Source organism: Serinus canaria, chromosome 4 (genome assembly GCF_022539315.1).
Source record: "Serinus canaria isolate serCan28SL12 chromosome 4, serCan2020, whole genome shotgun sequence".
NCBI lineage: Eukaryota > Metazoa > Chordata > Aves > Passeriformes > Fringillidae > Serinus > Serinus canaria.
This window is the reverse complement of record NC_066317.1, coordinates 40652975-40668401: the sequence shown is the minus strand read 5'-3', so window position 1 is coordinate 40668401 and position 15427 is coordinate 40652975. Positions and strand designations below refer to the sequence as shown.

Genomic DNA, 15427 nt, shown 5'->3' with positions numbered 1-15427 from the left:
AGCAGGGTCAATCAAAGGAAGCACCAGCCAACAGGAAGGCATCGAGAAGAGATCTTGCAGCTACAGCAGGAGGTGGGATGGTTGAGAAGAACAGAAAACACATCAGGCCTAAGAAAGGAGAAGAGGACCACAGGAGACCATCAGAGTATGGAACTGACAGAAATCAATTCTGGAAGAAAGGAGGTGCCTTAGAAATACAGGGAGAAACTGCTTTCTTTTTATTGTTCTCTGTCTTACATGGTTTTCCTCACTGAGCTCGCTATAAGAAGGTTGATTGATCTGTTTTAAAGTTTTGACCAGATCAGCATCCTTCCACAACAAACTTACAGGGAAGAAAGCTTGTTAAAAAATATATCTAAAAATACTGTAAAGAACTGACACAGTCCTATTCCAGCTACTGGAATTTATGAACAAAGATATCCACTTGGACTTTCCTAAAATGTGAATTCAAGTCTATCAGGAAGTGACTATAATGCCAAGAAATTCTATCATTGCCTATCAATGGTTTCAACTGACACACATAATTTCAATAAAAGATTTAGAAGGAGATTTTTTTTTTTACCTGTTACCAAAATAATTAACTTCTGATTCAAGAACTGACCAGCTTTACACAACACAAATTAAAGCTATTATTCAGATCTTTAGGGGAAGCTTTTCTGCTATTAGTTTAAAAAATATGTTAATGTGCTAAAGCAGACATTTTTGTGCTCATTCATGGAAAAGGCTAAAGTGGCTCTCTGAGGAGCTCAAGCTGTCTTTTAAAAAATTTGAAGAAATATTTTCACCTACAAAGCTAAATACCCATCTTTCCAAAACTAAAGTAAGAAAATCTGGGCAGTTTTAGATGAGGTGTGAAAGACACTTTCCCCCCTCCCACCTTTTTTTAGCATTCAGTCACCTGTAGAATGTTTTACAAAGACATTGTTTTAAAAATGAGGGGGTTATTCCTTAATAGAACAAAGTAAAGAAATGTGAAGGCACTGTTCAGTGCTGTTTGAAGCTAAGGCTTCCTCACCACCCATTCTTCACAATCAACTTCGAGTCAGGTTTTGTAACACAACATAAGTACATGGCATCTTTGGCATACACTAATTGTACAGAACTTCTACTCTTTTGGCATCCTTTCAACATAGAGATAATTTTTATTAATATTCATTGAGATAGTTATCCCAGATTTCTTTGGGTTTCCTATTTTTAGTTTCATAAGTAGTAGTGTTGACTTCTGGTTTGCTAAATTTTGTTAAATAATGAATTATGTTGGCACACAGAAAGCTTGTGCCTAAAAAAAGATGAAGAACTGAGCAGTAAGGTTCAGAGGGAGAGCTGGAAATGTTTTTACTGAATATTTAAAAGGATACTATCTTTAGCTGTCTATATATAGCTTTTCAGCTTGCTTAAAAGCTTTTTTTTTCCTTTAAGAATCTTGCTAACATTTAAACAAAGATAGAAAGGAGTTTAGGAGAAAAAAAATAGGCATTATAAAAGGAAAGGAGCTCCACAGCTAAGATATTATATACATAACATTATGAGATTAGGTTTATAATGGTGGTATAGTTTTCCAGATTTGTTTTATTTTCACACAGTGAAAGGGTTCACATTTTTACACTGGAGGTATTGAACTTAATTTTACAAATTGTGTTTGGTTTCTCAAAGTGCTCAGTTAGGGTATTTCTGAGTCAGAACAAAAATCAATGGGTACAAATAATTCAGATGAGATATCATAACACAGCTTTTAAATGCACCCACACTGAAATTACTGTAATACAAAATCCAATACTTTTGACAGCAAGTGTGGGTTTCAGCAGTTTTGTATTATTGTGCTGGACAGTCTTGTGCAACATGTTAAGTAAGAACACTGAATGATAAATTCTGAAGACATATGTAGCTACTGAAAGTCAACACCATTTATATATTTCTTTCATATCAGCTAGTGCCACAGACTCTTAGTTTTTTGAGTATATTTACTGATAAACAAGCAGTTTGGTCTTAAGCAATAAAAAAAAAAAAGCTTCCTGAGAAATTCTACACCACTCTTCATGAAAGTAAAACCCAGAGAAAAGGCAAATAACTAAAACAAGATGGAGAGGAATAACAATTTGATAATGCAAAGACTTACTTATTTGCTCACTTCCACTACTTCAACTTGTCAGTAGAGTTAGCTGAATCATTATTTTAGCCTTTATTTTTTTTTTTTTTCTTTTCTGAAGCCTACTTCTAAGGATTCAATGGTTTGGCAAATTCATCTGTGTGCTGAATTAGATGTCTCTGTGTAAGGGAGCTCTCAATAAAGAACTTCATTTTATACTGTTAAGATAAAAGCACAAATCCAAGCTCCATTTTATTTCTAATAAGCATTAAATGTAAAAGTAATGTATTTTCTAATTAAATAATCAAGAGGATATTGAAAAAAATTTTACTTCCATATCAGTAGTTACTAAAGAGAAGAAAAATCCTTCAAGTTAACCTCACTTATGCAAGGCTCCGTGTGGAAATACCTGAACTCTTCTGTGATGCCATACCTCACTTTTTGTCTAACAAGTTTTCTCTAAAATTATTACTGCTGGAAAATTTTATTCTGTTCTGTATGAAAACTCCCATTATAAGAGAAAAAGGAAAAAACAAACCCAAAAACAAAGAAACAAGCAATAAATGAGGTCTCCTTATTATGACTTCCAGAGATCTGGTCAACCCAGAGCCAACTTCTGTGAGAGTTTCATCATTCAGGAAAATAGTAAAAATAGATAATTCAGTTAAAATTTAAGTGGAGGTATGTTAATTACCTACAAGTAATTAACATTAGTGCATCCAGTTGCGGAATAATAACTAGGTGATGTACATGAGCATCAGTACTTCTCAAATAATTATGTACTTAAAAGGTATTGGCACTAATTTAGGATAGCTCAGTCTTTTTGCCTGCAGTAAAGTCACAGTGTCTAATTTAGCCCATCTAGAGGAAATGCTGAAAAAAATTTCATATCTTTATTTGTCTGAAGAATTACAGGAAAAATTACTTATAAGACTATATTTAAAGTTCTGCAAAATCTATAGTCAGGTTGTTTCTATTGTTTTGTTTGTTCTGACAGGTGCTTTTGTAATGAAGAAACTAAATTGTACAAAGATAAGCATGCTGGGGAGCCTTAGAATAAATGAAAATAATTATGGTTGTTCAAATGCCACAAATGTTAAGCTTTGTCTTAAAATCATTATAGACTGTTGCTACTAGCAATGAGGATAACATTAGAAAACTTAGAATTTTATTCATTCATAACTATTTTAGTTCTTTGAGACACTAGAAATTAGATCTTTAGGTAAAAAAAAAAAAAAAAAAAAAAAAAAGAGGGGATTTTAGGTGCAGATAAAGTGTATGTTTCCTGCAACTTTTTTGATACCAATTAAAATACAGGTTTTACTTGAGGTAGTGCAACGTCTTCATGCTTTCTCCTCTAATACAAAATTTCAATTGTATGTTTCATCAGCAACATATTTTAAAGTACATATCTAGGATAAGCAAACAAACATTGCTTCCAAGTCAATTATACTGTGCAGGAGATAAAAATTATGATTAATGAAGCAGGGCAATAATGAATAAACTACCTTCTTCCTTAATTTCTTATACATTTCTTATATTAATTTTTAAATATTCATTATTCCTTAATTTTTCCCTAAAAAATTATTTTTTTATAAATCTACTGTATATCTAAATCCATTTTTTTGGATAATACAAGGGGCAAAAATATACCACTCCAAGCATTTGACTGATTTAAATTGCCAGGGCTATAATTTCATTGCTGGCTGCAACAATCCAGAATCTCTGCTCTAAGAAAGTTGTCTGCTTTGTTGTTTTGTCATATTTTGCATTTGCCTGAAACTCAGTGTAGCAAGTTTTATTTGTATTTCTTGCCTCATTTTTACCCCATTGTGGGTGGTGCAGAACCCTGCAACTGGTGTGGGTTCCCATCAAATGACAAAAGTATGTGTTGAGTAAAGGTTTCTCCTGGCAGTTTGTGGACATACACAAACAACAGAAAAAGGAGTATAGCATAGGTGTCTGTGTTGGGCTGGAGGAGTGTATTTTGGTCCAATAGCTGGAGGGATTTACAAGGTTTTAAAATCTTTTTACAGAAGAAAGGAACTGCACATCTTGGGGTCTTTACTCTCTTTTAATCCAGAGGTGTTTTCCCTTACCCTGTTTCCGTGATTTGTTAGTCCATCGTGAAGAGGAAAAGACAGACAGTGGAGAAGATGGAAATTAAGATCCTTCACCTTGCTGCCATGCATATGGAAGTTACACTTATGTGCCTATTTTTCAGTTTCCAGTGGTAATGCATTTTTGATGGTATAGAACAGCAAGAATTCTTGCTACCATCAGTTACTTTCATAAAAAAACCCCACTAATATTGCAATTAAAATAGCACTTTTTCTGGAGAATTCCCTGTGATACTTGATACCATATCACTTGCTCCACTCTGATGTGGGACCAATCAACTTGACTTTTGCTACAGCAAATAGAAAATATTGGAAACTGAAAGGAAGGGAGGAAGAATTGAAGTCACCTGGGTCTGTGATGCACTCTAAAAATCCTCAAACTGATAAGGTGGGAATGAGTATGATAATCATCTGTGTCTTCTAAGAAACTTGGGGCAACAAACAGAAGAGGAAAAGAGGGGGAAATGTGGAGGAAAAAGGCTTCTGTCAGAAACAAAAATTTTGGGCTGTAAGTCAGTGAGGAGAGAAAAAACATGGTGATGGAATAAATATGAAAAGGAGGAATAGAGAAATAGAGAATGGATAGAGGAGGGGAGAGTAAACACACGTGCTACTCTAAAGAAGTGATTTTTTTTTTCTATAATGCTATTTTTGACTTTCTTGGCAGGTGTTTTACCACTGCTGATTTTAAGAGAAAGAACTGGGAAGACTATTTTATAAACTCATTTTACTAGCTTTGCTGTCTAGTGTCTACATTAGCTGAATGATCAGCTATACAGTTATTAGTCATAACAGAAAAAAAAATGGATTATTTTGTCCTCTTGAGAATTTTTAAACTTCTTTTTCATCCTATGAAAAATTCTGGACAAATTGAACCACAAAATCCTGTTACATAAAAGTGTGACTTTCAAAGAGATTCAGGAAAGTGATTTTGTGTTTGCAATGTTTTATGCAGTATAGAGGCCTTTCCTGTCAGGCTCTCCTGTCAGTTATGTGGTTGCAACTTCGCTCCTCTGTTTTCTCAAAATACACATTAGAATTTGGAAGGGACTAGACTGCATCTTCACATCATCTAGTCCTGTCAGATCTGTGAGATTTTGTACAGACACAAAATGTAATTATATTTCATAAGCATCCATCTCTGCCTGTTCCTATGTTCGAACTATATTATTAGTTTTATTTATCTGAGCTCTGATATTACTGTGAACAGTATAATTTTTGTCTTTCCATATATTTCCAGTCTGGAGTGCAAATACAGTTGAAGGGGGGAGAAGTACTCTCACATTGCCTCCACTGTGATGCAGCTCAGCTGCGTGATCCTCTGACATCAGCAGTATTGTTATTCTAATCGGTTTCATGCAGCTTGCTGAACCTCAGTGTTCTGTAACATCTAGGCAATACCTTGTTGGAGAACAGGCTGTCCACAGGACTGTTTTCCTCCCAAATGAATCGTAGAAATTAGAGATGGAAGAGATCAAGTCAGAAGTGGTAATATAATTCCCTTCTGTACAAGTGGATAAGTTATTCAGGCAAATCTATTTGATCTCTGAAATATTGTCATCATGATAGAAGAAGCTGATGTTCAAGGGGGATAGATGTTCTGACCTTGAAAAGACACCCACCCAGTGAACTGTAGAAAGAACAGGCCAGGCAGATATCAGAGCCAAAAGCAGGGTCACAGAACTTGAGACATTTACCAGTATGTCTGCCTGCCCTGGTTTCTAACTTTCACCTGTAAGACGGCAGAACTTGTTGAATCACATTAAGCCTTCTTTATATTTTATGTTAGGTCTTGGCTGGGTGAAAAGGGTCACTTTTATCTTTTATTTCTATGTTTTAAAAGTATAAAACCCTATGACAGTGCCAGTTTAATATACTCTTGTTACCAAGGTAAATGGATAGCTGTGATAAAATTTTAGACTTTTCTGTAAAAGAATAGAAGTCTTGTTCAATTTGCTGCTGCTTCTAAAGCAAAATATCTTGGACATGAATCAACTATGTAGAATCTCAAAGCAAAATATTTCATTTTTTGCCGCTGCATAATGTAACAGAAAGATGATCATATCCTGAGGTGCACTGTAGCTCTGAGAGCTATCTAAAGTGCTTTTTAAAATGGCATTTCTTAAAAGTTGTTAAAAAAGACCCAGACCCTGGCCACTTTTAGATTTTTTTAAGTTCAGTTTCCAAGAGATCTTCAGTCAATGCCAAGTCCTGTCTAGTCCTGTGTTAGGCACCTAAATAGGCAATGGTTGTCTAGGCCTTTTCTTTAGTGCTGCTTTCCTCAGGTGCTTTATATTTCATGACAGGTAAATTCATCCCACTGGATAGTGCTGCCCTTCTTGGCATCCCCAGAAATACCTCAGTCTCATCAGTACTGAGGTATTCAATATCCCATGCACCTCTGCCACATTGTGCAAACTAAGTATGCTTCTCATGTGAGAGGTCAAATATAAGAGATATTTTCAAAGCAGCCCTGGCATGTCATACAAAGCTGCCAGAGGCAAGGAATATCCTCTAGTCTGTAGCACTCATCCAGCATATGGATTCAATTCCCTTCCGTGCCTGAGAGTAAACTCACATCACTTTCCTCTTATGACTGAACCACCAAAAATAGCAGCAACAAATATTTTTAGACTGTGAGAAGGAGAGCAGGAGCTTTCTCACTCACATGTGTACCATGGGACTGCAGACAAAGATGGTAGGTGGTAAAACCACAGAAAGCTCTATGTTGTTTGGCATATCTGTAAAAGCACTCATCTCATCTGCATACTCTTTGGCTGCAGTCAACTTGGACCTGATACACAACCATTCCTTTGGTCTGAATACTACATAATTTGTCACTGCCATTTTCTGCCAATTACACTTTCATGTGTCTGATTTTCTTGGCCAGAAGATGGCATAGGCATTTCAAATTTAATTGTTGCTGCAGCTTCGCTGGAAGATTCTGTGTGATAATTAATCTAAATACAGTATAGCATTTTCTTTTCTGAATGCATCAGTAGTCTTTCATTTATGCTGTGCTGATTATGTAAATTTGTCTTCAGCTTTCAGCACAGTGAAACAAAACATTACAATATGGATTATTCTGATAGCTCTTTAACAAATCTATTCTTCAATATTTCTCTAATATACTATTCTCCAGCTGTCCAGACCCTGAATTTCTATAAACTGGAGTTAAATATTGAGGTTACTTCGGTCATTTCAGTATCTGAACTTACCTGGCACTAAGTATTTCTACTTTAGTAAGAATGTAAATCAGTTTAAACCACAAATATTTAATACTCAATGCTAACAAGTTACCTCCCTATCATCATTACCTCTATAGGCAGTGGCAATGTCTTTAATTGCCCTGTTGGTTTTATTAACATCCCCACGAGATGATAGAAGGCATGAAAGTCCTTTCTATCCCTTCTATGATGAGACAGAAGTGTACATTGGAATGAGGTTTGATGAAAATGACAAATACAAGGTCTTTTCTCAGCTTGAAAGGAAAGAGAGAGGTTTTCTTACATATGCTTAAGGCTACAAGGTTTACCACGTGCTTTAAACCTTTCACATTTCCCTGCATCACCACCTGCACCATCAGGGTTAACCTGCTAATGAGAAGAAAAACCCACAGGCCCATCACGCTATTCAAATTTAATGTGCACGTGGACTTCTTGATTCAGGACAGGTTTATAAATAGTGCCTTTAGTTTAAAAATAGGCTTTTCAGATCTAGGGGAGTTGATATTATGATCTGTAAAGTGAATGAAGCTCCCAGGAGTCACTAGAGCTTATGTAATATTTATTCCTACATTTTTGCTCAGCTGTTTTGTGCCATTTTGATGCTGAGCTGCAAGGACTGTTGGTTTCTTAGACATTTCAAATCTTTCTTCAGTGAAGCTAGGACTGCACACTTGCTTGTCTAGGTAACCTTATTTGACTTTGGGATTTTTCCTAAGAAACCATGGTCATTGTCCCCACTTACAACTATCTTAATTCACCAATTTTTGTTGTGCATGATCTCTGTGAATACCCAAACTGTGCTGCCAGGTGCAACAACTTTCCAGTATTAATTTAATGCTAGAAAGATTATGACCTGATCTTTTTCTTGAAACGTTCTGACTGGTTGATCTCACAGGTAGAGGAAACACTGAGTAGGCCTAAAATCTGTTTCTGGATACATGTACAGGAAATTTTATTATATTTTTATTAGGTACTCACAAAAGCAGCATTCACTCATTGATTTTGTAGTTGTTTATGATGTTTTATAAGTGAAATATTGGTGCTAATGGAACAACTTTCAGGGCAAAAATGTTCATGGAATATGAAACAAATCTAGCTTTAATATTTGTCATTAGGACACCATTTTGTGCATGTAAATATCCTTAAATAAGCACAGGCCTGACAAAATACCTCTCTAAGAAAGAAGTTCTCTCTGATGCTGTACCCAGTTATGAGGTATTACATTTAAAGTTTCTGATGCTGCAGGCGTTCACTGGTGAGCATCTATCACAGTCTTGTTGTCAGCAAGGAGCATAAGCTCCCAAATTAACATCCTGAGCAAGGGCTAGGATAATCAGAAAGATTTCATAATGCAAAAAAACCTGTAAGCTATCCTTGAGGAAAATTGGAAGAAGTATTAGAATGATCAGAAACCAGTGCTTAAAAACGCAAATAGATTTTTTTTGTGCTATTAGATGTGTAAAAAATATGTACATAACAAACTTGTATGATATTTGTATGATACGATACTTTTATGATATTTAGATACTGTTTAATATCTACAAAACATGATGAAAATTTATAGGAAAGCATCCCTTTAATTAAGGTTAGTTATGAAACAATTGGAAATTACTGTTAATGTATCTAGCAATAGCTTACAAGTGGTGAAAAGACAGTAAATAAGAATGACATGAATCTGATCATTAAAAACTAAGTTTGAGCTTCTAAAAATTAAGTGTTGGACAAATTACGCTATCCTCTTTCCTTAAAGACATACTTAGCAAGTAAACATCAGAGGTCTGAGACAGTGGCCACTGAAATAAATCCTTGTATATGACTTCAATGGCTGCTTTGAAACATGATGGTATCTGTTTCAAAATGCCACTACAGGATGAAAACATGAGGGCTTGTGAAAAGCATTTGTTGTAAGAAGCCAAAGCATTATTTACCCTGGAAAAACTTTGACAAAAGTGAATAGAATAGTGACTTAGCAACCAATATTAAAAGGTATAGAAATAACTTGCAAAAAAGAAGAAAAGCTATCCATGCTGATGTTGCTAGCAATATGAGATCTTTTCTAAAATTCACTCAGACTTTCTGAGTCCCAAATATTCTAGCTGGAATCCCCCTAATGCTTCAAAACACTGTTATTTTTTCCATATATAAGCTCTTTCCCTTTTTTATGGTAGGTTGTTTTCCCCAGACTAAATATTTTAGAAGAGTAAGAGTACTTCACAGGAAGAGCTCTGTAGAGAGGTAAGAGCTCTGTAGACCACATCACCCTCAGTTCTCCTAAAATTGCCAGAAGTCATTTCTGACCTGCTGGCAAACTGTTCAGCCCTGCATTCTAACTCTAGGGTAGGCATTCAGCACCATCCAATCTATGTAACTTTAATCTTTTTCTATTAGTACCCTGTAACTATTTAGGTTGCTAGAAATTTCTGGAAGCTTTTTAATTATCATTCAGGACATACTTAGCACTAAATCTAGGGATTAACAACCCACACAGTAATTTGTATATGTTCTGCAAACACAAGTTGCTACTGATACAATGACATCATGTAGCTCTTATTGAGGCTCTTAAATTCATTTTGATATTTTGGCAATCCCATAAGCATTTCTTCTTATAATCTGTCAAGGTCACAATTTTTACACTCATTCAATGTTGTATTGTGCTCTTGGAAAAGTCACATTGTCTAGGAAAACACTTATTTGTTTTCTGTTGCGTTAATGCAGCTTTATATTCAGCAGGTAGATCTGATGTTGCTATGTGTTTGCTGAGCAGAAAGGCTTCTTTTTCAGTAAGGGTGGTGAAAATATTTAGTGGAACATTGCTTTAGACAGCATCAAAAAACATAACCTGCTCAAGCTGGTTAGCAGTAGATTATCTTTCTTCCCACATACATCCACTGCACAACGTTTGCTTAAATTTATTAAAGCTTATTTGGCTTATGTCAAAGTCAAGAAATTCAACCTCTGCCTTCTCAGTTCAGCCAGCTGGTGTTAATGCATAATAATATATTCTTTAGGTACACAAATCATATTTTTTTCACAGTTCTGTGATCTCACTCTCTAAAAAGAATGAATTTTTTTCTTCAAGGAAGAGTTATTCAAGATTTTGATTTTGTGGCCTTTTTGAAAGGTTCATTATAGAGCTTCAGGCTTCATTTATAGTATTCTATTCAAACCTAACTCTGAAGATAAAAATTAGCCCTTTGGTATATACATTTTTTATGATACTCACCTCTAAAATACCAATTATGCTACAAACATAAGAACATAATTTCCCAATATGCTATTATAATATGAGAATTTTATAAATTAGCAATATTTTCCAGTGATTTTGGTACCATGGTTTTAAATTGTTTATTATATAACATATGAAAGCTCAACTTCATTTCTGATCCAACTTCAGGGTCTGAATCAATGAACCCCAAATATTCAACAATCATACTAATGCCAATTTTTTTTGAGCTCAATTTTCTGTCTTAGCAAAAAAAATTTCCATGCTCATAACAAAAATTTATCTGAACTCAAGTTTTAAAATAACCCTTCCTGAAAGGCAAATTAAAAGTCCAGTCTGCAAACAGGTATCTGGTTTCCAAGCAGTTTCCACCCCCAACGCTTTACTCATTCAGCTGACACGCTAACCATGAGCTGGCAGCTTGGGGCTTGATTTCCAAACTCATGATTTCTTTTTTTTTTTTAATATAGACTAGTAGGATATCCTCTTATCCTCATGCTGGCCTCCAATTTTCACATGAAACAGCTTGTGTTTCCAAGATTTTCAGTTTGTCATTCTCCAGCAGACAGCTGAAAAAACCTGGAACAACCAGGGTGCATGAGTTTATGGAAGCCTGAAATTTGGCTGATTCAGAGACAGAATGCCTACTCTTCCTAAACTCGTTTTTTTTCCAAAGCTAAAACTATTCAGAGAAATGTATGCCATCTGTCACCTTTCAGTACAACATCTTTTAAAGGAAAAAAAGCCCTTTTAACTTTGTCCTTATCATTTGGCTAAAGTGGGTAAATAATGGCAATGTTAGCAATAATAATGGCGAGCAGTAGCAGAAGCTTTAGTGGATGGCAGATAAAAAACTTTAGGATGGACAGTCTCCACCTAAGCAGAAAGTTAAGAAGCAAATATAAATAGTATTCTTTCAAATATTACATTTTAATAAGTATCTGGGGTTTATATGTTGCCATCAATCCTGAATTATTCTGGACAGGGGAAAAAAACCTGCCAACAGCACCTTTTCATTTACTTTCCACTTCTTGATTCATCAGATAAACAAAGAGCTCTCAGTTCCATACAGTCTCTTGTTCTTGTATCAGTTGTCACTACGTCAAAGATAAATTCTGAAAGCAGTGCTTTTTTTCCTGTGTCATCTTCTGCTTAAAGAAGCTCTGATGTTTGTGCTGAAATGATCTGGAATTCTGCCAAAGGCTTCAGGATAAGCATATTTCAGTCTGGCAGTGAATCCCCAGTCAAAGACAAAACAGCTACAGACACCATCACAAGAAAGTTATTTATAAATCCAGATACTAAATCAAGAAGAACTTGTGCAGCAGTCTTTTAATGGAGGCCATTTGTTCCAGGTGCCATTAGTATAAATAGCAAATGTGGTACTTTGTGCATGTATCAAAATTTAAACACAACAGCGTAGGTAGCATCCAGAGAAAGAGAATTTCTGTTTTTCTCTGAGCGTATTTGCAGATTGAGCATTTCTAACTGGACATTTAAAGCCTGAGATTGGTAAGGGACTATGCATTTGAAGATATTTGAAATAATATATTTAAAAAGTAGTTTTGAAAATTTTACAGCTAAAATACCCTATTAGTCTGGGTGCCTTTCCTTTTGCCTTTCCTACTAACCTGCTATTATCTGTTTATATGCTATATGCTCAGAATAAATGCATAGAACAATTCACCAAGCCCATCTCGGATTAGCACTGAAATTGTACAACATCTGAAACTAATATTATATTTTATTACAGGTTGCTTGTATTTCATCTTCCATGAGTAATCTCAAAACTACAAAGTAGAATATCAAAAGTCTGTGCATATGTACATTTATATACCTACAAACACGCATGTAAAGATAAAATTGAAAGCTTTCTGTACTTATTGACATGAAAACCTAGAGCTTTACATGTAATAGTTATTTTAAATAAATTAATAAAAGTTACATCAATGTTTCTTGTGAGCCTCTTCTTAGAAATTAGAATGGTTGGGAGGTATTCAGGTGGGTTATCATTTAAGCGACTAAAAAAAGAAAATGTAATCTCTTCTCAAAAAATGAATTTCAAACAGGATGGATTCTATTGTCTTTGAAGAATATAATCTCTCTTTGTTTAAAAATGAATCATCAGAATGTTCCATTTCTAATTTTCCAGTTTGGAGGCAGAGAAAAATGGGGCATCAGTACTGTCTGGGAGCTGTCTAGGGCACTGCCCAGCATCTCTTTTTTTACTGAGGAGCACGTCTTTAGGAAAGACAACTGAGTCTGTGTTCAACAAGACTCTTAGAAGTTAACATTATTTAAGTACTTGGCAGCAGATTCAAAGAGAATAATGTAAAAGTCATACTAAAGTCATGGAAGCTTGAAATATAAATGGGAGAAAAGAGATTTTAATTTCAGGACTGGACAAGTTAAGGGCTAGTAATGTAATGAAAGGAAGTTAAATAAAGAAGGTAAATTTGAGTTTGGAAATTTATTAGAAACATTATTTTTGCAGATTTTTCAAGAGAGACTATTAAAACCAAAGCAAGTCCTAAAGTTATGAATATTTTGATTTGATTGTCTGTGCGATTGAAAGAATCCAAAGAAATAGCGTGATAAAAATAATAGGTCATGGTAGATAAGCTTAAAGACAGTTTACTTTCAAAATGTTAATCTTTAAGTTAAGCTACCTTTTTAAACTAAAGATGAGTCTCTTATTTCTGATATATGGCAATGAATTTTGAGCTAGGAAGTAGAAACTAATTACATTTAAAGTGTTCTGCTGAGGCTGCTCATTAATATAACGAGAGCAGAAATGACAGGAAAGAGCAAAAGAAAAACTAATACTTGCCTTTTTTATATTTATTTTACAGGAAATGTGTTTGTTGTAAGCCTGGCAGTTGCAGACTTGATAGTAGCTATCTACCCTTATCCACTGGTCCTCACATCTGTGTTTCACAACGGATGGAAACTGGGATACCTACACTGCCAGATTAGTGGCTTCTTGATGGGCCTAAGTGTCATTGGATCAATCTTCAATATTACAGGCATCGCCATCAATCGCTACTGCTATATCTGCCACAGCCTCAAATATGACAAGCTGTACAGCGACAGGAATTCTCTGTGCTATATTGTCCTCATATGGCTCCTCACATTTGTCGCTATCGTGCCCAACCTGTTTGTGGGATCGCTGCAGTATGACCCCAGGATTTACTCCTGTACCTTTGCACAGTCTGTGAGCTCAGCATATACCATAGCGGTTGTGTTTTTCCACTTCCTGCTTCCCATAGCCGTGGTTACTTTCTGTTACTTGCGAATATGGATCCTCGTTATCCAGGTAAGGCGAAGGGTTAAACCAGATAACAACCCCAGGCTGAAACCACATGACTTCAGAAACTTTGTAACCATGTTTGTGGTATTTGTACTGTTTGCAGTCTGCTGGGCTCCTTTGAACTTTATAGGCATTGCAGTGGCTGTCAACCCCAAAACTGTAATCCCTAGGATTCCAGAGTGGTTGTTTGTGTCTAGTTATTACATGGCATATTTCAACAGCTGCCTTAATGCTATAGTATATGGACTCCTGAACCAGAACTTCAGAAGAGAATACAAGAGAATTATTGTCACTTTTTGTACAGCAAAAGTTTTTTTCCAGGATAGTTCTAATGATGCAGGAGACAGGATGAGAAGCAAACCTTCTCCACTGATTACAAACAACAATCAAGTGAAGGTGGACTCTGTCTGAAAATGGGAATCTTACTATTATCACTCAACAGCATCCAAAAAAAGGTGTCCATTTTATTAGCCCTCCTGTTAAATGTTTTAGTGAAATATACCTTCTACACTGAAAGCACTTTGATCAAATCCCTCGCATGATGTTTGGAAGCTTGTTACAGAGCCTTGACATACAGATCCTCTTATACAAAGGTATATCCATTGTATAATGACATTTTTATTCCTCAAGGGAATAAAAAGTTATCAATGACTACTTTTTTTCTTTTTTTTATTTTTTTCTTTTTTTCTTTTTTTTCTTTTTTTCTTAGATGGAGATAAGCACCTAGAAGGAGATTGAATCAGAAGTATCCATATTTCCTGGTTCAGTAAAACAAATCATAAAACAATTCCTGTCACTTTCCACATGCTCTTTCTGTCCATGTTACAGTCCTGATTCTAAAATCTCTGAAAACTTCTTTTAAAAAATGAAATCAGACCTTTATGAAATATATTACAAGATGTGAGGTGAAAAATCAAGGTAACTGAAAATTCATTAGGATTTTTAAAAAGTACCTCTATCTATATTTTTTTGCTGCTAACATGGACATGAATATAATTTTTTGGATATTAAACCTCACCGGCCCTTCTAAAAATGACATTCTCAATTGACTTTTCAATTTTAAAATAGCTTTTAGGAAGAGAAAAATGCCTGAATGATTGTCCTCAAAGCTCCAAGGGCAGGAGGATAAACAGCAAGGAAGGAAAAGAGCCATGATTCATCAGCTCAAGCCGTTTCAGCATGAAAAAGAGGTGTAGGAGGGTTGGGAAGAGAAATTTAAATTACCATTAATTCTGAAGAGACGATTACTCATGAAATCAGGAAGTATCCCAGAGGAGTTTCTGGGGAAACACCTTCTAGAAACATAAGTGAGGAAGAACTGTTATATCTCACTTATGTACAAGAGAGAAGTTCTAAATCTCTGTGAGAAGATTAATGCATTTAATAGGAATGATAGTTGAGTATGACAGTTTTGTCTGGTTAGTGGAATCTTAAGCCCATGAAATGCTGGGAAATAAGACA

General features: G+C 35.2%; 1 protein-coding gene across 1 annotated transcript in view; it reads left to right on the top strand.

Annotated features, from left to right (window-relative positions):
• Positions 1 to 14377, top strand: part of MTNR1A (melatonin receptor 1A) — a 50540-nt gene extending 36163 nt beyond the window's left edge. The window contains exon 2 of the mRNA XM_009100717.4: positions 13509 to 14377. Within this exon, the coding sequence (XP_009098965.1) occupies positions 13509 to 14377 (869 nt within the window). The remainder of the gene's footprint in view (positions 1 to 13508) is intronic.
• The last annotated feature ends 1050 nt before the right edge of the window (positions 14378 to 15427 follow it).